This window comes from Meriones unguiculatus, chromosome 17, assembly GCF_030254825.1.
Source record: "Meriones unguiculatus strain TT.TT164.6M chromosome 17, Bangor_MerUng_6.1, whole genome shotgun sequence".
Lineage (NCBI taxonomy): Eukaryota > Metazoa > Chordata > Mammalia > Rodentia > Muridae > Meriones > Meriones unguiculatus.
In genome coordinates this window covers 39,403,960-39,427,745 of record NC_083364.1, presented here as the reverse complement: position 1 = coordinate 39,427,745, position 23,786 = coordinate 39,403,960, and the positions used below count along the sequence as shown (strand labels likewise).

The window sequence follows — 23,786 nt, the reverse complement described above, 5'->3', positions numbered from 1 at the left end:
AGTTATTGAGCCACCGTGTGGGTGCTGGAATTGCACCCAGGTCCTCTGGAAGAGCAGCCAGTGCTCTTAACCACTGAGCCATCTTTCCAGCCCCAGGATAAGTTTCTTAATAGAGATAAGGGACAATCAGGAAGAGAAAAAGACTATAGAGGTGGTGGCAAAGGTAAAACTGAGTAACAAAACTTTACCTGGGTTGATCTAATATTGCAGCATTGGTAAGCAGAAAATACAAAGTTATGGCCAACAACAACAACAAAAACCCTATACCATATTACCAATTTTGGAGATCCCCAATTTTCTCTTTAGCTTAAGAAATTTGGAAATTAAAATTCAAGAGTGAAAGTTTATATTCCTATACTCCCTGATTTTTAGGTTAAGGTTAATTCTTTACACCAGTTTCTGTCTTTTAATGAGTAGTGTATGCAGTGGGGGGGGGGGGAATGGCACATTTCTGTTTAGAGGTACAATTTTGAATGAGAGATCAGATATATGTCATAAAAAACATACTTGTGGTTACTCTCTCAGCTTTTATATCAATTAAAAGGTAACTGTCATAAAGACAAGCCATCAATCACTGAATGTGGCAGAACAAATCCATGTGACTGATGGTAAACTTACAGCAGAAGAAACAAGAAGATGAAAGTAAGATAAACCTATGTAGCTCTTTCCAAACCCTTGAGGGTTCACTGGTTTGCTTATTTTTTAAGAGTGATGCTATCTGTGAAGGGGCCCTCATCTACAATTTGGTCTACAGTTGAAAAAATGTCATCAGAACGAAAGGACAAAGATACTTCTGTAAGCCAAAACATGTGGCTAATGCTGTAAAACTCACATGGGTGTAACTACATCAATAAAGACTTGGAGGGAAATAAAAAAATTAAACCCAAAATATCATGGGGGTGAGAGGAGCACTTCATACATTTATCTCTAGTTAAAATATTAATGTGAGAAATGTTCAAACTATTTTCCATTTCTCTGCAACATATACATAGGACTATTTCAGTCACTTTTAGTTCTACCACCTAGGGAAAGAAATTTCAAACAGCACACCACTTTAATCTGTATACCAGAGAGGAGGGGCTGCCTAAAATGTAGTTTACTTTAAACTACTTAAGTTAGGCTGAGCAGCGGTGGCACACGTCTTTAATCCCAGTGTTCGGGAAGCAGAGGCAGGAGTGTTCCAGGCCATCCTGGTCTAGCCTACAGAGCAAGTTCCAGGATAGCCATGGCTACACAGAGAAACCCTGTCTCAAAAAACAAAACAAAAAAAATTGGTTAAAACACAAGTCAGATGATGTAAGAAGGCAGCAGACTGTCCTACTAGAAGGAAGGCTCACAGTTCAAAAAATAATTACCAATTACTAAAGTCAAAAGAAGTTGTAAAGAATAAGTCACACCTGCATACTAAATATCCAAGAGAAAAAGCATTGCACTCAGGTTTTGATGAAAATCACACTAATACCCTGATAACATAAAGAACTTACTAAAAAGTTATCAGAAAACATCAATTCAAATATTAACTGTTGCCACGGTTCATACTGCTGGCTTATTGAACATCAAAGGTTTCTGAGAAAATGAGAGAATCAAAAACCTACTAAGATGAATAAAACAGGAAAGCAGAACTGTGATAATGATTAGAAAAATGAAAAGGTGAGCAACAGTTGAACATGGATGATAAGTATTAGATACGCTTTTGGAAAAGCTAATGTGGCATAGTTACGCTTATATTCAGTACATAATCATAATGATGGTCATCTTTAAATGCAAAGATTCCAGAACAGAAACTAAAAGGTAGTTTCGGTATTTATTCCTTTAGTGTTTTCACCTTATGATGAGGTATAGCCATGTGTGTGTAGGAGGGAGGAAATGAAAAAGACAAAACTCACTTCAGGAATGTAAGTCTGCCAATGTCAGACACTATCAAATGTGTTTAACATGTAGGTATATTTTTTAAAAACTTGGATGTCAGCTACCTAGATGTCCTTTTCTCATAGTCTGTACTACAAACTTCATTTCGCTAGAATATGAAGCTTTGTTTTTAATATTTCAGCCTTGAGTGCTAGATTAGAGTGCAACCAGGAAGAGATTGTAAAACAGGAAAGCTCAGATCTAATGATGATTAAAAAATACATAAATATATGATAGAAAGAAGCAATGACTTAAGTCATTAAACAGTAACTTAAGTAATCGTGTAACTCAAGAGAACAATAACCCAAAAGGTAGAAGGAGTATCTAAAAAATTCTCTCACCAAAAGCAACAAATCATTACAACCTCAGCGTTCTCCACGTTGTCCTATACTAATATATTCTCAGCAATCCAAGAACTCAGGAAATAATCTATTGTGTAGCTATAGCTGCTTATAAATTACTATTATCCCACTGTTGTTTTGATCAGAAAACTTGCTGAATAAGGACTGATTGCTACAGCTGCAATCTGTGTTCTTCAGGTTTGAAGTTTTCTCTCTGTCCTTTTTCTGAGCCTCTACGTTCTGGTGCTCAGTCCCTTTAATAAGGAAAATGAGAATCCAAAGCTGAAGTACTTCTGACCTCCTATCAAGTTTCCCACTCCAGGTTGAGGTACGCCTGGCTCCCTTTCTCCATTTGGATCAGGACTCTGTTGCTGGCCACTTTGCCGGTTCCACTCCGGTTCCTAGCAAATACCAGGCTCACCTGGAGAGCAAGTGAAAAGAAAGGCTCACATCAGAAAAATAAACCCAGATTATCAAACTGCAGAGAAGAGCACCTGAGCTATCTGAGCAATCCTCCAGGAAAGGCAAAGATCAGTGCAGATGGGAGGGGCAAGAGGATGACCCTTACTGCAGTTTATCATACTAAACTTCCACAGGGGACAAGAAAGCCAAGAAAGGGGAAAAACTAAGCCAACTTTGTTCAAACTTAAAACTTTCGGAGGAGTGCCATCCAATGTTTATATGCAGGAAGCAATTTATTATGTCTAGATATTTTTTATAAACTTATATTATAAAAGGCTTGGCAATACAGTGTCTCAGCACTGCAGAAGATAGTATTATAAAGATGCTGGGCCTGAACTCAAACAAGTGGGCCCACAGACATGTCAGAGAGCCGACCAGTCTCATGACAAAGGCTAGAAGTAGCCACTATTGTTAAGCTTGACCACATTCTTAAGCCAAGGAACTGCTTAATTCCAAAATCAATAGATTCTACCCATATTCACCTCCAGTCTGAATGGCAAGAGGGTAAGTATTTGGGTAGTGATGCCCCAACAGAGGCATTTTCAATTTCCTTATGTGAGATACTCCATTGGTTTGAGTAGACAAAATGAAGGTGACTAAAACTCAGTTCTTTAGCTATAGGATGAATAAATTAAACTTAGCACTGGGATTTGTATTTAACTGAGCCATTCAATTTCCTTTGCGCCATGTCCTACCAGTCTCTTTCTGAGACAGAAATGGCAAAAACCTCATTCAAAGTCACACTACTCACATCTTCATAAAGCAGGCAGGTATAAATATGACTTCTTCTATGCAGTGCTCTCCCCAAGCCAGGCTCTCCAGAACACATCTACTTATTTGAAGCCATGGCAGAGCAATTATGTCTCCCTGAGTATATTTGCTCTTACTGCTTTGGAGGTGATGGATTTTAACCAATACTCACACTAGAGAGAGGGAATGCCATGCTGTGCTTAATATACAGAAGGAAAGCTGGAGACAACAACCTCAAACACTAGACCAGCTACTTCTCAGTCTTAGATGGTATGGCCAAAGTTCATGAAGTAGTCACTTCAGAGAAATCACTTTTCAGTCTTTCATCCTGATTACTAGTCTGGATAAGGGTGGAATCTAAAAATTTAGGTAAAAGCAAATCAAGAGTTTTTGAAGACTTTCACCTAAGTTCTAACAGATTATGAATCACAAAATGATTCAGAATTTATGTCTCAGCCAGGTAAGGGTAGTATATATAAACACACTATACTGCTTATAGAGTACAGGAGAATGTAGACAGGGAGCTTTGTTTCTCAAGGATTTTCATTTTAAGTCTGGAAGAGTCTGCCTATTTCTTTAGTGCATAAGTAGACTTCTGTAAGCACCTAATAAAAACTGCCTGATCTGAGGGTACAATCAGTACTGTTCAACTACACTCATTCCCAGAGACTGGAGAACAACATTTTCATAATTAACAAAATGGCCATCCTCCCTACCTCCCTTTTCCTAAAAACCATTTCAAATGATAAACTGCAGTAAATCTCCTCCTTTGATCCCAATGGTTCTGTTGGCAGGCTACATAGGGGCTCAGACTCTGTTCTCTGCAGTGTTGGTTGTCTGGATTTCCTTTTTTCTGAGGAAAAAAAAAAATCTCTCTTCCCTTGCTCTCAGGGTAAACCTGATTTTTCAACTGTCTGACAATTCTGGGCTTAAATGGAGACCAGAATTATAATACAGGAGGCAGCAAGCAAAACAGAATCTTAATTCAAATAAACACAGGGATTGGCAAAAGTCAAACTGGAGAAAAGAAACTGATGGGACAGAGAAGTACTCTACCTTTTCTGGATTTTTTTCCTTCTCCTCTGGAAGAAATTCATCACTGCAATAAAGATGTAAAATGACGAGAAAGATGGAGAAAGAAAGAGAGAGTATCAAGACAAAGCACTAAGACTCACAAGTCATCCGCAATGGCCTAACCAATAAGGCGTCTGGGACAAGGACTGCCATGTATGTATGAGGTGCCTCAGTCAAGAGTAGACAAAGGAGGTAGGAATTAGCCTTTTTAATGGCAAGTATTTCTCCCGTCTTGAGATCTACTTGCGACTTAAGCAAATTTTATAGCTGCCGATTACATATAATACTTCGGTGAGAACTTAGGGATTATACGTATTTGTCAATAATTCAGATATTAAAGGAATCTGCTACACCAAGAATGTGTAGCTACTGAATAACCAAAATAATTGCAAAAGTTAACTTTACCCAGGAAAAAAGTAGTATTTTTAGAATTCTAGATACTCAAAGACTGTGAGTTGGACAGTTGGCTCCTTTTGCTGTAAAAATTACTCAATCCTAAGGTGGTAAACTCTGTATAGAGCATTATTAGAAAATCAAACTTAAAGCACACAGTTTTCATGGCAAAGTTTGTCAGTTCTTTAGGTGTAGGAGAGGGTAGTAAGACCACATCTGATGACTGTGTCTGGGCCAGTCCATGTTATACACAGTCTATGTTATACTTGAGAAGGACAAGTAGTGTGTCTTTGTCTCTCTGTCTCAAATCTTTACACAGCTTGCATAGGGCCCTGCTATGACGACTCTTACTGCTAAAAATTCAAATAAGATACAAATTCTAGTGAGTATTAATCAGGACCTACATATTAACAAACCTATATAAGCAGTTTATTAAGGTAGTTACCAACAATAAATACCATTATAAACATACAAGCCTTCATATAGATTAAAATAAGTAACTCATGGACAAAAAGTTTTTAAAAACAACATTCTAAGGAAATAAATGAAAATATTCGCACCTGCAGTGTACAATTTTCTTTTCGTTTGAGGAACTCCACAAACCTGGCCACTACTCCTGGTGTGTTGATGACTTCATCAATAGGAGGATTAGGCTCTGTTTCCCCATAAAATAAAATAAGATATCTCAATATAATGACCTTATAGATCAAAATTAGTCACAATACCTCTCTCTTCATTCATTGACCAGCTTTCATATTAGAAATATATCCCAAAACAAAGGTTAAAATTGAATTTGGTCACTCTGACAGTCATGCAGCATCAGACATATCACAAAATATAAACTTTAATCCTTAGAACAAAGGAAGGGCAGAAATCTTTGTTTTGTTTTTGCAGTGCAGGGAAACTGTTCATGTGTGCACCCTCAGCACTGGACCTTATGTGCTAAATAAGCAAATAATTGTAATCAATGAGACACATCACCAGGCCCAAAAAATTCTTCAAATTAACCCTCTACTGCAGTAGTTTCAAGCTTCCTAATGCTATGACCCTTTAATACACTTCTTCATGTTGTGGTGACCCCAATCATAAAATTAATTCATTGCTATTTCATAACTGTTCCTACTGCTATAAATCATAATGTAAATATCCAATACACAATATCTGATACGTGACCTCCATGAAAGGGTCATTTGCAACCCAAAGGTGGAGAACCTTTGCTCTGCTATTTTAGGAAACTCAGAAAGCAGGGGAAATCCAAGGATAACTACCACTATCTAACTACAACAACTACTAGCAGCATTCTGATATACTTTCCTCCAGCCCTTTGCAGTGCAGGAGGCTTCAATCTATGTTTTTATTATACTTGTCCAGAGAACCTGGATAACAAGATTCACAGTGCACTTACAGGAGTTCATATTAGCCCTAACAAGAAAGTGGCAGCAAGAACTCATTTAACACTTATTTGCCAAAGTAATCTCACTTTGATTTATGAGAATGAGTATAAGTTGTCATTTAATAAACACTTTTTGGGTGAACAGATAAGAAATATCAGATAACCAGACCAATAAGTTCAACAGAGATTTTGTTTTTCTTGTGTGTATGTGGTAATGCCAGAAAAATGTAATCAGAACAGTGCTCCCTAGGGAGATCTTTAGCCAGGGAAACAACCTACTGTAAAAGGTAAACTAGGCCTGGTCCACACTGATAATCCCAGCACTCTAGAGACAGATCTGAGTTCAGGGTATCCTCATAGCAAGTTAAAGACAGCCTGTGTGCTACATTAAGGCCTTATGTTTTTGTTCTGATGAAAGATTTCATTGTTTTTCTGTTGATTTGGAAGGAAGAAACTCTAGTAACAAGTCTTCTGCTTGGCTCAACATTTTTATCAATCACTCAAATATAACAAACTTGGTATCAATAAAGATATACTAGTTAATATTCTTAATTATAAAAACACTATAAAAAACAAAAAATGACAATAAATCAGGAAGAATAAAACAAAAACAACCTTTTGTATGTTTGTTAGTACAGGTCTTGTGCACCACAGGCAATCAGTCTACTATTAAGTCACATTCTAAGGTCAGAACAACTGATTTTGTTTATATTTTAAGATGTGGTCTTACTATGTTACCCAAGCTAGCCCTAAATTCTGAGATTCCTGCCTCAGCCTCCCAGAGTGGCAGGAAAATACACAACCATCTTAACAGCTGTATATTTTTAGTATATATTTTAAATTTACTAATTTATTTCTGCTTATCTCTCTGTGTGTGGACCCATGTGGTATGGTACATATGTGGAGGTCAGAGAATAATCTATGGGAGTTGATTCACATCATGGGGGTCCCAGAGATCAAACTCAGCTTATCCATCTTGGAGCCCACAACATTTTTATCAGCTTGATGGCCTAGCCTAGCCACTACATTTTTTAAGGGTATTAACATATATTTTTTTAATTTATATAACATATATATATATAAATTATTTTATATAAAATATAAAAGAAGAATCCATGTGTTAATTGTCCTGATTAGATTTAACTGTCAACTTGACAGAACCTAGAATTATCTGGTAAGAGAATTTCAACTGAAACACTGCCTATATCAGATTGGCCTGTAGGAGATCATCTTGATTGTTAATTGATGTAGGAGGGCCATGCGCACAGCACATGCAGCACCATTCTCCAGGAAGGTGGTCTTGAACAGTGTGGGAAGACAAGCTGGCCAGTAAGCAGGATCCCTATAGCATCTGCCACACTATTTTTTTTTTTTTTGGCATGAACTGTGTTCTTTGACATGGAATAGCAGACAGGCCTGCCTTCAATTCCTTCTTCCCTCTCCGATGGAAGAAGCTGTGGTGACTTATTCCCTATTAAGTCTTGCACATCGGAACACTTAGTTCCCAGCTGATGACTATTTGAAAATGATTAGGAGGTGTGGCTTTGCTGAAAAAAGTATGCATGTCACTGGAGACGGGTTTTGAGGTTTCAAAACACTCACGCCTTGTGCTCTCTGCTTGCTCTTTACGATTTGAGGTGTGAGCTCTCAGCTGCTGCTCTAGTCTGCTGAACACTACCTTCCTTCACTATCACAGACTCTAACCATCTGGAACTATAAGACCCAAATAAACTCTTCCTTCTCTAAGTTTTATTACAGCAATAAAAAAAGTTGCTTTTGGCCAAGAAGTTTTGTGAAAACAACAACAACAACAAAAATCTAGAACATTCCAAAGCACAGTTCATGAAGAAAAGTTTTCTTTGCTAAAAATTCAGATACATTAGCTACGCCATAACCACTACTGTTTTCTTAAGCCTTCATTGAAATGGATAGTCTTCTCAGGACAAGGAAGCAAATTTCTCACCACCAATTACAGAAATAAACATATCTAGAGCAATAGTTATCACACTTTTAAGAAGGAAGCTCACAAACCAGAATACATGTAGGAAAGGGCAGTGATCATTAAATGCCTTTTTATGGAAAAACCACACTAAAAATGGACATGACATAAAATTTTACCAAACTGTCATACAAAATACTTTTTTCGATGTTTGCTGGCATGTATGCCTATGTGAGAATGCCAGATCCCCTGGAACTAGAGTTACAGACAGGCCTGAGCCACCATGTGGGTGCTAGGAATTGAACCCAGATCCTTTGGAAGAGCAGCCTATGCTCCTAACCACTGAACCACCTCTCTAGCCCTAAATACCACTTCTTATATGTATGTTATGGTGATAAGTTTAATTTGCTACTGTGTGTTTCACTACTTACTAACAGTATTTTAATACTGTTCCAAATTATTTTTACCTGCCCAAAATAATAAGTACTATACACCAGTTCATACTAATTACACAAAAAAAGGAATTATCCTATTCTACAATAAATCTATATTTAACTTTAAATGGTAAACTGCTACTATTAAAATCATTAATTACCATTCAAGTAATTTATAAAGAGTGGAGCTTTTCAATTTTAGTCAGCATAAGCTATTGATTATTACTTACTTAAAAGTCTTTTACATGACAGTTCTCAAAGGAAAGTAATGTTTCTTTCTGATAAGATTCCATAAATAACTAAGGAAATTTTTTAATCATAAAACACACTCCAAAAGAAATTACCTGGAGCTGTACAAAAAGAGATCATCTCTATGTAATCTATTCCTGCTTACATACAGATGAAATGTACTGAAGACTGACTTGCCTTTTGAAAGTAGTTTCCTGAATTTCTGTGTTGCAGAAAGCTGCTGCTCTGGGCTATTTGAGAATATCATTTCAATCATGTCAGATGTAATGACTCCACCCTGGATCACAAAGAAAGAGCAAATTTAACACAATATTAACCTTAGTTCAATGGAAAAACAACATAAAATGGTATCAAATTAATCACATATTTCCAAGTTATTCAAGTACATAAAAATCTTTAATGCAAAACTGTGTAAAAGCATACTAATGTCAGACTATTATCAAGAAGCTCATGATAGCCAGGCAGTGGTAGCACAGACCTGTAATCCCAGCACTCAGGAGGCAGAGGCAGATTTCCAAGTTCAAGGCCAGCCTAGTCCACTGAGCGAGCTCCAGGATAGCTAGGACTAAACAGAGAAACTCTGTCTCAAAAAAATAAAAAACATAAAAAAATTAAAAAGCTCTTGACAGTAAGAAAGCTGTTTACATAGTAAATGGTAAAATAGGCATACTAGGGGGCTGTTGAGATGGCTCAGCGGTTAAAAGCAGTGGCTGCACTTCCAGAGGACCAGGGTTCAATTCCCAGTAACCACATGGCAGCTCACAACTGTCTGTAACTCCTGTTCCAGCGAATCTGATGCCCTCACACACACATGCAGGCAAAACACCAGTGTACATAAAATAAAAATAATAATAAATTTTTAAAAATAGGCATATTATCATTCTTAACCTAGCTCAGCATATGTTTGGCTATTATTGTTATCAAAACTAAATACTAGAAATTTTAAAGGCTGGACTAGAGATACGGCTCAGCAGTTAAGAGCACTTGCTACTCTTCCTGAGGACCCAGGTTCAAGCGCCTGTACTCACAAAGCAGCTCACAGCCACTTGTTCCTCAAGTTCTAGGGGACCCTTCTTCTGACCTCCCTGGTCACTAGAAACCCAAGTGGTGTGCAGACATACATGCAGACAAAACACCCGGGTGCATAAAATAAAATACAAAATTTTAAAGATCTTTTTCATGACCTCTAAATCTAAAGCAACTGTTCTGTATTTCTGTTGCATCATTTTTCTATCCTTTTTTATTTTTGAGACCAGGTATCATGTATCTTAGGTCTCAAACTCTGTGTAGCCAGGGGCAATCCTGAACTTCTGATCTTGCCTCCAATTCCTAAGGACTGAACTTACAGGCATGGCCACCTGACCCAGTTTACAAGGGGTTAAGGATTAAACACAAAGCTTTATACACACTAGGCAAGCACTCTACTATCTGAGACATGCCACAGCCCCAGGCTGTTAAATCACATACCAAACTCATATCACTAGTAGATATTTTTCTTGGCTATTTGCTAATACTATAATCTACTTAAAGTCAACAACCTGTCTTTTATGTTTACTTTTTCCAACAGATTTATAGAGGCATAAAATTGTGCATAATAATGGGGTAGCGTTAAGTATTTCTATACACATGAATCACTACAACTGATGGCTGACACATAAGAGATGTTAAACTAACGCTTAGTAAAGGAGGTGCTGGTGGGTGGTGGTGGTCTTGCAGAAACCACAGATTCTAACCATTGCCAAATTTAAAAACTGAGTCCATAAATCCCTACTGTTTGTCTTAAATTTTTCTGTTTCCTCCCATGTTCTTGTTTTATTGGGACTCTGTTTCAGAATCTATGCTCAGTATCAGCAGTTAACTCTCTTAAGACATTCATTACAATGAAACAAACTTTAAGAAATGTTATAGTCAGTAAGATGAATTATAAAGAAATCTGCCTGAGTTTTAGAAATACTATCTGGCTCATAAACAAGCTCTAACAGTTGAAAATTTCTCATTAGAGAGCCACGTGTGATGACAGCACATGCCTAACCAGCACAGAAAAGGCTAAGGCAGGGCGGTAGAGAATTTAACACTAGCTATTACACAGTGAGTCCCTGTCCCAAAACTAAAGAACTCCCACAAAGGAATACATGCAACACTATGCTTAAGATTGGAAAAACAACTATTTCCAATGTTGCAAGACTGTTTCCTGAATAAACAAGTATTTAAGGGACTGCTACAAATGTCTTCATATGTGCAAAATATATACATCTGTGTGGGTATGGTAGTATACAGTAAACAACCATCTTTTTCTTCCTTTTTATATATACTCTCTTATAGCTGTATAGATTTATACCTTGGTATTTATGTTTTAGTACATCTTACACAATGGTTTTGCATCCTCTTCTACTAAGAAGGTAGGTTATAGAGAAAAGTTATACCATTTTAGATAAAAGCATGAACTTTATTTGAAGGTCAGTATTGGTTTTTTTTTTTTTTAAGGTATACGTATGTCTAATAAATAAATAAATAAATAAAGAGTAGATTCTGGTAGGTAATTTTATGTGTCAAGCAGGATACCTAGACAAATACTAGTCTAAATGCTTCTCTAAAAGTATTTTAGATGTGATTAACATTTAAATCAGGACATCTGAATAGAGCAGATTTTAAGATTGCTTTTCATTATGTAGGATTACCTTAATTGGCTATAGGCCTTTTAGACTGAGGTTTCCAGGAAGGGAAGAAATTCAGCCTCAGACTCCAGCCTGCCAACCTGCCCCCAAACTACTTGGTTGCCAGCTGCCATCACAAAAGCCTCTCCCTCTCTGACCCCTTCCTGGTTCTTTCTCTAAGAAACCCTGACTAATACGTCTAGAACACTACATTCACAGGGCCTGAAGAGGTGGCTAATCAGTTAATAGTCCATACTGCTCTTGCAGAAGACCCAAGTTCTGCTCCTAGAATGCACATTGGGACACTCACAAGTACCTGTAATTCTCACTCCAGGGCATCCAATACTCACTTCCAGCCTCCTTTCTCAGGCATTTACACATACAAGCATTTACCCACAAAAAGACATGTATACATCTTTTAAAAACAACACTACTATATTCACTTAGCATCCCCTTTAGTAGTTGGCAAGACGTGTGTGTGTGTGTGTGTGTGTGTGTGTGTGTGTGTGTGATTGTCAGTTTGTCTGTTTTAAGACAGAAACGGTTTCTCAATATCGTTCTGGCTGGTCTCGAACTTACTTGGTAAACCAGGCTGGCCTTGACCTCAGATGTGCCTGCCTGGTGTGAGCCAAAAAAGAAAGGCCTTTCTAAAGGCCTGAGAAAAATTTACCACACACTGATTAAAATGTTGGCCATATCTTTATGGCTTTTAAGTGGAGTTCTATGTGTTTGGGGAACTATAACATTTCCCACAAAGTCTTACAAACAGTCCCTTAATACATTTTCATCAAACTAACGTTTGAGAGCACCATTTGGAGCTGACATGCTGCTCACTGGCAGAGTTCTTGCCCAGTATGCACAAGTTCCTAGGTTAATCAGTAAGACGAAAAACTTCCCAGTTGTCTTCTAATGAAATCTTGGATGGGACAATTATTATTACCACTCACTCAGAGATAAGTACTATAAGCATTCTGAAATATTCTCTTAGCTGTAGCTACTTTTATGATCCTTTATACACCATAGTTTTAGCACCCTGTATACATTTTAATACTTTTTATCCATGATAAAGAATTAGTTTAACAATGAAATTCTATGATAAAAACAGTCCATTTTCCAAACTGTGGTATAGGTTGAGTACATTTTATTTTATAGTATGGGTATGGCTTAAATTTATTTTGAGACGTATGTACAACTTTGGATCCATTTTCTTTTCATCTCTCAATTTTCAATGACTCAGTGTTGTATGATCAAAATGGTACATTAGTGAGCCTGTGTTTTCTGTGATTTATTTTGGTTCTCTCAGCTCATTTTTATAAAACAGATCAGTGTGTCACTTCATCTTGGGTACCAATCTCAAGCTTATTTTGGTTCTCTCAGCTCATTTTTATAAAACAGATCAGTGTGTCACTTCATCTTGGGTACCAATCTCAAGCTAAACTGCCACATGGACATTTCAGCTCCTCTCCGTTTACAGTTCATTTACCTCAAAAATAAGTGACTTCCCTAAGGTTTTTGGGTTTGTCTGAAGGGTTGTGAGATAGGGTTTCTCTGTATAGCCCTGACTGTCTTGGAACTCCCTCTGTAGACCAGGCTGGCCTCGAACTCAGAGATCTGCCTGCCTCTGCCTCCCAAGTACTGGGGTGTGCACCACCACCGCCCTCTAAATTTCTATCCTAGTAAAATACAAGAACTTGAACCCTTAACTATTGTCTCCTAAGTCTACACCTGATCTGCTTTATTTATCAGAATATAAAACTCAAACTCCCATTTTTACCATGGAAACCAGTTCTAAAATAATATAAAAGAGTACAGTTCCAATGAAATGAGCTGCCAGCCATAGACATGAAAAAAAAATGCATCATTACTAAATGAAAAGCCCAACATCAACAGTCTACACAATATATAATTCCAACCATGATATCCTGGTACGTGCAGGACTATGGATAGAATAAAATAATTTGGGGGAGGGAGGGACAAATAGGAGTTTTAGGGCAATAAAACTACTGTCTATGATATCATGGTAGATGCATGTCATTGCACATTAGTAAAAACTCATGAAATGTATACCAAAAGAGAAGTCAAAAATAAACGTCAGGCTCTAGGTAAGAAGGTATGTTAGCACAGGCCCATTAACTAATGTACCACTCTGATGATAAGGTTAGTGGAGGGAGAAGCTGCGCATGTAGAGGAGTACAAGGAAGTGTTTGCTTGTTTTTAACTGTTCTAATCTGATTGTTCTAAAAATGTCATTTTATCTATTAAAAATTCCAGAAAGAATTACACTCTGTCAAATCTAAAAGTAACCTTATTTATGTATGCTAGAGAGCTGTGTAGTGACATAAAAGATTATACAGTGCATCACATGCCACCATTTGTATAAGAAAAAAGGAAAACATTTGTTTTCCTTCACACACAGAGGTTCTCAAAGAGAATAAATAAGAAGTGAATATTAATAGTTAACAGGGGAGAAAATAGGTAGTGACTGAGGTAGCAGATACTTTAAAAAAAAAAAAAGCCATACACAGGACTGGGATGTGGCTCAGTAGCAATGCTGTTTGCCTAGTCTGAAAAAGGCCCTGAGTTAAATCCCTAGCACCACAAAAAGATGTATGCATGTAATTTTATTAAAATATAATAACTGTTCAAAATAAGAGGCTGAAGATATCGTTTGCAGTTCTCAGCACTGACATGGCAGCTCACAACAACCTATAACTCTAGATCCAAGTAATTCAGCACCTTCTTCTGTCCTCCAAAGGTACCAGGAATGAACACATACAGGCAAAACACAAACACAAACACACACACACACACACACACACACACACACCCCACATCTTTAAAATATATATATTTACTACTTATAATAATGGGATTTAATGAGATATTTTCTTAAATGCATAGCATATTTTATATAATTATAATTAATTATAATACATAGGAAATCTTGGCAGATCTGATCCATTTCAATATAATTTCTGTGTTTTTTATGTAACCCAAAAAAAGTTACAACAAAATTATCCAATACTTCTGATATAGAATCTAATTTTCCAAATCATATGTACACATTGGTTTTACTACCACAGCTTTGGAGAGGGTGCAGATGGCCACAGGTGCATGTGGCAGTCAGGGCAAGAAGGGGTCACCCCCACCATGGGAGTCACAGAGACTGAACTCAGGCTTGGTGGAAAGCACCTTCACCCACTGAGCCATCTTCCCTGCCCCACACTTCACTGTATACATTCATTAAGGACAATGAGATGTTTCAACAGATGTATCTTTTATAGATTTTGTTTTGGTTTTCAAACAGAATCTATGAAGCCAATGAAGGCCTCAAACTACCCTCCTTCCTCAGATTCCCTAATACTGAGATTATACACAGACCTTATCATGCCCAATGAACTTAACCTTTCTATCAAACTCAAAAAGCCCGACATCTCTTACCTTCTCCATACCACACCAAAGAGTTCTTTTTATTATCATACTTACTGGTGCCATCTCCATGTTATTTATCTGAGCCTCATGAAAGCCACCATCTGACATAACTTCTTCTTCTGTTTCTTCTTCTGCTGTAGCAACATTTCTTCTCTTGAATAACTGGAAAGTAAAAGAATTTCTAATTTTAACACAAGGGAATTCAACACTTTCTTAATTCTAAAGCTTTGCTCTGCTTTTAGTGTTTTCTTGAGGAAAGATTTCAGACTTCTCTACAGTCTTACAATTGAACTACCACAATATGTACACTAATACTCAAGGGCATAAATATGACACTGTATGACATAAATGTGATTGGTAGTGGTGATGATTGCTGGTGGTAGTGGTGATGATGATGATGATGGTGGTGATGGCGGTGGTGGTAACAACAACCCACAAATATGAAAAAAGGATTTTGGACATACTGAGGCCATTTCCCTCAACACTTGGTAGTCTTAACAATTCCTCAGGAAAAAATGACAAATGTGCTATATTAGAATGATTCAACATTTCATCTTAGCAATCTTCAAGGATAATATATTAAGGTTTCTAGCTTTGCCAATCTCTAGGAATCAATGCCAGCAAAGGAAGACTATACAAACCATATCTTTAACACATGCATTACTTCTCTGAGGCAATACTTTATATTGTTTTTCTACGTCTTTAAAATCCAGTGCTAAGTTTGTATCATACATAACAATTTTAACTAGTCACATATTAACTGTAGCAAGTGGCCACCATACTGCACAATCAGCTCAAAAGCTTAGAAGTTCAGGCAGATGGAAGCAGCATGAGAACAGCTAGAACCTGAAGCTCTACAGAATACACTTTGAATATAACTGCAGTATTCAGATGATGTCCAAGGTCCCTTCCAGTAACAAAGACCATCACTTTCTTGACAGCCCAACTGTGCCATTAAAGAACTTCAACTACCTACTTTCAATAAACAAACTTTAGATAAGGACTAGAGATGAGTCACTGAGCAAGTATGTGGTACTGGCCCTTTCTACGTCTGCAAACTTAGCTTGCTTCATACTTAGCTTGCTTCAGATGTACAGATACACAGACATTGGCTTGAACTGAATTTCAGTCAAATTTTTTAGTATATCACTTTGGGTTCACAATTATGACAGAATTATAATACATCAGAAAATAGTAAAGCAATTAATCTACAACATCAGACTCTGGTTGGAGAATTAAGAGTAATTCATAAAATGGTTAGAATGGAGCTGGGTCCTCAGGAGACAGAGCATGAAGATCTCTGTGAGTTCAAGGCTAGCCTGGCCAGCCAGGGCTACTACACAGGGAGATTTGTCTCAAAAATATGCTTAGAACATGCCAGACACAGTGGTGCAAGCCTGTAATCCCAGCACTTGGGGAGGCAGAGCTCCATGAATCCAAGGCCATCTTGGTCTACAGAGTGTCCAGGATAGCCAAGGTTACACAGAGAAACTCTATCTCAAAATAGATAGATAGATAGATAGATAGATAGATAGATAGACAGACAGACAGACAGACAGACAGACAGACAGACAGATAGATAGATAAATAAATAAATGAAACGAAAAGCTTAGAATGGTACCTGATATAGCAAATACTCTCTAATTACCTACATTTCAAAATTATTAATTTGTTCAGTTCACTAATTTAGAACTATAGTATTATTTATAACAAAAATCTAACATACTAATTTTCTTTGTAAAGTCAATAAAATTTTGCAAACTAAAATAATGTGACATGTGACTTTTATGTAAGACATAGAAAAGTGACAGAGTGAGGCTTTTCTATGCCTGTAACCTCGGAAATAAAACCTTGTTTTGGTGCTGCATACCTTTAATCCAAACACTTAAGAAGACAGAGATAGGCAGATCTCTGAGTTCAACACCAGGCTGCTTGCTCTATGTTGACAATTTTAGTCTAGCCAGGGCTACGAGCCTACATCGTAGCCAGGGCTTACAAAAAGGGGGGAGGGGTGCAATCATGGGTAAGGGGAAAGGGAAGGAGGGAGGGAGGGAAGGAGGGAGGAAGGGAGGAGGAAGGGAGGGAGGGACAGAGGAAGGGAGGGAGGGACGGAGGGACGGAGGGAGGGACAGAGGGAGGGACGGAGGAAGGGAGGGAGAGACAGAGGGAGGGAGGAAGGAACAAGCTCCTAAAGCACAGAAACATGCAGGAATTAACACCAGGATAGTTTAAAAATAAGAAAAATTAAGACCATTCTGTAAAGTTTGTCCTCTGACTTTAGAGATACAAATTGTCTAGTTAAGCCTACCACAGTGAATATTTTTTTTAAATACCAACATATACCATTATAGATTTTAGAACTGGTAGAAATATTTAAGAAGGAAATAAAAAACACAAAAAGCTATAGTAGCATTTGGAAACCAATATGAAAGAAAACAATTTCAACATCCTAAGAGACTCTCCATGCTTGAGAGGCTGGGGCAGAAAGACTGACGATAGTTCTAGGACAGCTGGCCTACAGAGGGAATACCAGGCCATTAGAGCTATCTTCTAAACGACTGACTTTAGCAAAAGGAGGGGGTTACTGCTCCTAAACAGCGTTCTCAACCTGTATGGTCATGACCCCTTGGGGGGGGGGTCAAGCGATCTTTTCACAGGGGTCACCTAAGACCATTGAAAAATAGATATTTACATTACAGTTCATAGCTAGCAAAAATGTTAAAGTAGCAACGAAAAAAATTTTATGGTTGGGGTCACCACAACATGAGGAACCATATTAAAGGGTCACAGCATTAGAAAGATTGAAAACCAGTGGTCTAGAAAAACAAGAGATTAAGGAGAAAAGATCCTTATAAGAAAAAGGTAAGAAATTCTCAGTAAAGAAGTCTCAATACAATAGCTACATAGCAAGTCCACAGGAAAAGCAACATTAACTGAGCCAAAAGAACAAAAACGTACTGGGGAAGGGCCTCCAAAAAAATTTAGAGCCAACAAATTATCTGAAAAGTTTACAAATACAAAGTGAAATTAAAAAGCTAAAGCTAAAATTAAAAGCTAACAAGGCATAGTGCGTTTAGTCCCAGTATTTAGGAGGCAGAACTAGCCTGATCTGCATAGTAAGCTCCAGGACAGGCAAAGTTGCATAGTGAGACCCTGTCTCATAAACAAATAAATAAATAGCTATAAAAGAAAAAGAGTAAATGTTAGAAATTTAAATAAAGCTAAAAAGGTTTTTAAAAAAATGTGGCGGTGAGGAAGTTTGCTAGAGATGGCTCAGTGGTTAAGAACACTGGCTGCTCCTCCAAAGGACCTGGGTTCCATTCTGAGCACTCACACAGCAGTTTACAGCCACCTCTAACTCTAGTCCCAGGAGATCTAACTGAGCCTCTGTCTTCCACAAGTACCGGGCATGCACATAATGCACAGACATACATGGAGACAAAACATGTAAATAAAATGCAGTAATAAAAATATTTTTAAAAAGAGGGGTAGAGAGATGGCTCAGTGTTTAAGAGCATGTGCTGCTCTTCCAGAGGACCAGACAGCCCAGGTTCATAGCTCCCACATAGTGGCTCACATAAGCAATACATTCATAGTGCACATACATACATGCAGGCAAATACCTGTACATATAACATAAAAATAAATAAATCTTACAAAAAAAAATTCCAGAAAAAAATGCGTGTGTGTACACAGACGCGCACGTAACTACTCAATTCAGTGGATAATGGATGCACATAGAAATACAACTACATGACTCGAAATGAACGGAAAGGGTACTATAAGAACTTTACCTACACAATGGGCATTAGTAGACATTTAAATCACCAACATACAGAAATTACTCAGCAGCCTAGTCCACAAGCACCTTACCAAGGAATGGAACTTGGAAAACCGCTAGTTAATTTTCAAGTATTTTAATAGCATGTGAGTTCCCACACTGTGTGTGGCAGTCACATCAAGGCAGAACTGTGAAAAGAAATGTGACTGCCCAGACAATCATGATCTGTCTAACTGCCTCATACATTCAGGTCACCTGTACTCTTCAATCAGGCCAATCCATGGGAAACACTGGCAGTCCAGTTTCTATCAATCTGCTGCTCCAGAAGATATTTCTTGGAACTAAAAGTGTCAAACAAGCCTTCATTCTTTATCATTTTGGGTTTTTTTCAATGAATCTTTTAGCAATGCTTTATGACCTAATCACATCAAGTCGCCAACAATCTGTAATTCAGTAAACACAGGGAAAACTTTCAACTTCTCTGAGAAATAGACAGACTGTTTACATGCTCTGCCTAGACAGCAAATACTAATCTCTCTCTACTAGAAGGGTGGCACTAGGAGACGCAGCTAAGGTGTTGTGGTTGGCAGTATCAACTGCTCGCTGCACCTCACTCAGACCTGGCTGCTTAGCACAGCCAGTGACTTCACAGATAGATGACAAAGCAGCTGTGGAAGATCGGCAGCACTGTATGAATTCCAGGTTTCCTGATCTTCACTCTCTTACAAACCAGGCATAAAGTACTAATTAGTTTTAACAGTTTGTCCACTCAAAACAGAATTTATGAAGTGATAAAGTTAAGTCTGTTAACTTAACAGAGGGGAGGGGAAGAGAACTCCATCTGTACACCAAGCTGGCCACAAACTTAAAAAACTTCACCTACCTCTGCCTCCCAAGAACTAGGATTAAAGGTATACCACCATACCAGCTCAAAGTTAAAACTTTAAATAGAGCAATAATACAGAGAATTAAAGCCCTACACAATTTCAAATTTTTACACAACAAATACGATAAACTTCCAACTACAACTACAAACCCTTTTAGGCAAAAGTATGGTCATATTTGTCAATTTATATACTATGGATGTTGAGCTTCTGCTTTCAGGCAGCTAAATAAATAAGAAAAACGTTGTGGAGATTTTATAACAGTATCAAAGCATGAATAAGCTATCATAGAAAATAATATGTAAACTAAACACTTTGGCACTGTGACAAAAGGTTGCTGAGGGAAAAAAAAAATCTTTACCCTCTAAATCATCTGCCTCCCCAAATTCTGTTTGTTTTTGAGACAGTCTAAAACCTAGGCTATCCTCAAACTAGCAACAATGCTCCTGTCTCAGCTTCCCAAGCACTTCAAACTATAGCTGTGAGCCAGCTATAGTGTGGACCCAGCTCTGTCCCAAGCCATTTTTAAAGAAAGACTGAGTGCCTATCTTCCTGTACATTTTCATATTAAAATAAAGGAGCCCATAAGATAGGTCAATGGCCGTTCTACCACCCTGGGAACGACCTGACAGACAATCAACTCCCACAAGTTGTCCTCTGACTTCCACATGCATCAACTCCAACATTCCTCCTCCTACTCTGCCACACAAACATCATGCACACACACTAAATAAATGTAATCTAAGTAACAATAATGACAATATGTAAAAGCAATGTCCAACATGCCTCTGGGATAAAATCCACTGAGAAAAGAAAAGATGTATTCCTAATTTTACTTTTGAAATATTAGGCATTAAGGTTGTAAAGATAAAGAAACATGAAGCAACCACAGCACACTGATGACAATCACTGAAGTTAAGGTATGGGTTTATGAGGTTCACTAGCCTTTGTTTATCTTCAAACTTCTCAAACGAAGAATTGATAACAAGACCTGGGGTCCCAGCACTCAGGAGGCAGGGGCAGGTGGATCTTTGTGAGCTCAAGGCCAGACTGTTCTATAGAGTTCCAGGACAGCCAGAGCTGACAAAGAAAGAAACCCTGTCTTAACACCCGCCACCCAAAAAAATTATAACAAGAGACAATGCTTTGTCACCTGAGAATTCAGTAACACATGCACAACAGAAGCAAGCTGCACTTTTAGAAAAATAAAATTGACAGGTGACTGACAGCTGAGACTGGAGCATCACAGACTTACCTGTTCTTCTCTTTTCTGCTTTCGTAACTGCAGTCCTTCTTCCTCCCTCCTTCTGCGCATCTCATCGGGATTCAGAGATTTGTTCTTGTAACTTTTCAGGCGAAAGTTCTCTTTTCCTGGTGTGGTCATGATTTCTATAAGAATAGAGAAAACCAATGAGTTTTAAAAGTTTTATTATTCTTTGAGCTCAGCCTTCAACATATGTGTGTGTGTGTATACACACCCACGCTCATTAAAAAGGTTATTTTCAATTTTTCATTTCATTAATTTGTTGGGAGGAAGGATGCCAACACCACTGAAAGTCAGACACAGTTCTCTCCTTCTACCACATCGGTCTTAGTGGGTGGAACTTGGGTTCCCAGGCCTGGTGGCAAGCACCTTACCCCATAGTCTATCTTATAGCCCTATTTTATTTTCAATAGCATTACTAAAATATTCAAGTCAACAGTTATTATATTAGTGTATGTGCAGCCATCACCAGAAAGAATTTGAGCATTTTTATCTCCTTAAAAAGAAACCTGTTTCATTTACCTATCATTCTAATTTTAGATATTTCATATAAAGAATCATGTGACATGCAATCTTTTGTTGATAGACTTCATTTTGCATAATGTTTTTAAGAGTGATTTTCACTGCAACAAGCTATCAATATTTTACTCCTTTCTAATGCTAAACAATATTCCATTGCATATGTCTATAACAATCACATTTATCTCTTAACAGCTGATGGACATTGGGCTTATTTCTACCTTTTGGCTATTCTGAACTATACTTCCATAAACATTTACGAAGAGAGTTTTCTGCAGACATATTTTCATTTCTTGTGCATATATAATTAGGAATGGTCTTGCGAGTCAGAGTAATTTTAAGTTTAATCACTTGAAAAACTGCCCACCGTTCCTCTGAGGTGGCCCTATTATTTTATATGCCATCACTTCATGTGTGTTACAATTTTCTACATCCTAGCTAATACGACATTTTTTAACTGAATCACTGAAGTGGTATCTCATGGTTTTGATTTGTAATCCTCTTGATGACTAATGAAGTACAGAATCTTTTCACAATTATTATCTAAGCACATATCTCATTAAAATCTATCAGATCTTTTTTCTTTTTAAATTGGGTTGTCTTCACTGAGTTGTAATTTTCAGCTAGAGATGGTTCAGTGGTTAGGAGGACCTGGGTTTGGGTCCCAGAACACACATGGTGAGCACAATTATCCACAGCTCCAAGTCCAGTAGTTCCAAAGACCTCCTGTTACTTCTAAGAGCGCCCAACACCCAAATGGTACAAATAAATACATACAGGCAAAACATTCATACACATAAAAATAAATATTAAAAAAATCTTAACTTTAATGAAAGCCCTAATATTCCTTTTCTTATTCATAATGTCATATCTAGAAATTCTTACCCTTATGTTCCTATGATTTTATACAGGTTTTCTCTTATAGTGGCCCATTCCAAGTTAATGTTTGTATATGATATGCAGTCAAAGTTGACAATTTCATTCTTTTATGTGTCTATATATAGTTTTCCATACGATATCTGTTGATCTTTCAATGATCTTGTCACTTGTTATAGAATGCATGCTTATGGCTGCCTATAATTTGTATTTAAAATCCTAAGCCCCAATATGATAGTGTGTGAGAAGAGTCCAGTATGATTTGTTCATGATGGCAGACCGCTCAGAAATGAGATTAATTCCCTTATGAAAGACAAAGCCAGTCATGCATGGCAGTGTAGGCTTTTGACCCCAGCACTCAAGAAGCAGAAGCAGGCTCTGAGCTGAGGTCAGCCGAGTATACCTAGTGAGTTCCAGGACAGACAGAGCTACAGAGAAACCCTGTCTCAGGGGGGAAAAAAGGGAGGGGGCTGCAAACAGGGTTTGCTTGCCCCTTCTGTTAAGTGAAAAGACAGCCATCCATGAACCATGAAACAACCTCTTGCCAGATACTGAATGTGCCAGAACCTTCGTCTTTTATTTTCCAGCCTCCCTGAACCATGAGAAATGAATCTCTGTTGCTTAAGCATACAGCTTCCTGACAGCACTCTTGCTGATAACTAGTTCCTTATACATAGACAAATAGTTTAGTTTTCTGATTTTCAATTCTATCCAATTGCTCTTTGAGTTATCAATGCCTGGTGTAAGTTTTAGAACAAGGAAGTGTGTACATTCTTCAAGTTCTCTTAAAAGACTGTCTTAGCCACTACAGACACTTTGTACTTCCACATCAATTTTCAGACCAGTCTGCCAAGTTCCACAAATCAGTTCAGATACCTACAGGACTGTAATGAATCTATAGATCAACTTGGGAGAGTACGCCACTATAACAAGCTAAACATTCCAATGTAGGATAACTTTCTTTTTAGAGTTTTGATTTTTCTAACAATTTTTAACCTGTATTTCAATATGTGTGCATGTGTCTACATGTGTGCATGTGCCCCTCAGGAGACCAGAAGAGGGTGTTGGATGCCCTGGAACTGAACAAACAACTGTGAGCCACTATGTGTGTGCTGCAAACTAAACCCAGGTCTTCTGCAAGAACAAGTACCGTGCACTTGTGAGCCATCTCTCCAGCTCCCCATACAATGTCTACACACCATTCTGGGTATAAATTTTACATATCTTTTGCTAAGCATATTCCTAAGTATTTTTCCTTTTTATTTCCTGGTGAATCAAATTTTAATTTTATTTTATTATTCATCACACATCTATAGAAATACAACTTATTGTTCTGGGGGTTTTGTTTGATTGGGGTGTGTGTTTGTCTGTTTTTGAGACTGTGCTTCAAGTAGACCAAGTTGGCCTCAAACTCTACCACCCATGCACTGGGA

The 23,786-nt window shown here is 37.7% G+C and overlaps 1 protein-coding gene across 3 annotated transcripts in view; it reads right to left on the bottom strand.

The window, feature by feature from the left end:
* Kpna1 (karyopherin subunit alpha 1) overlaps positions 1-23,786 on the bottom strand; it is a 63,820-nt gene that overhangs the window by 24,908 nt on the left and 15,126 nt on the right. For 2 of the 3 annotated variants that reach the window (XM_021634623.2, XM_021634625.2), the window contains 4 exons: positions 20,950-21,083; positions 15,084-15,191; positions 9,121-9,220; positions 5,489-5,583 (listed from right to left, as the gene is read on the bottom strand). In XM_021634623.2, the coding sequence (XP_021490298.1) occupies positions 5,489-5,583; positions 9,121-9,220; positions 15,084-15,191; positions 20,950-21,083 (437 nt within the window). Of the gene's footprint in view, positions 1-2,547; positions 2,661-5,488; positions 5,584-9,120; positions 9,221-15,083; positions 15,192-20,949; positions 21,084-23,786 lie in introns of those variants that run through there. The other variant, XM_060370330.1, reaches the window with a different exon arrangement.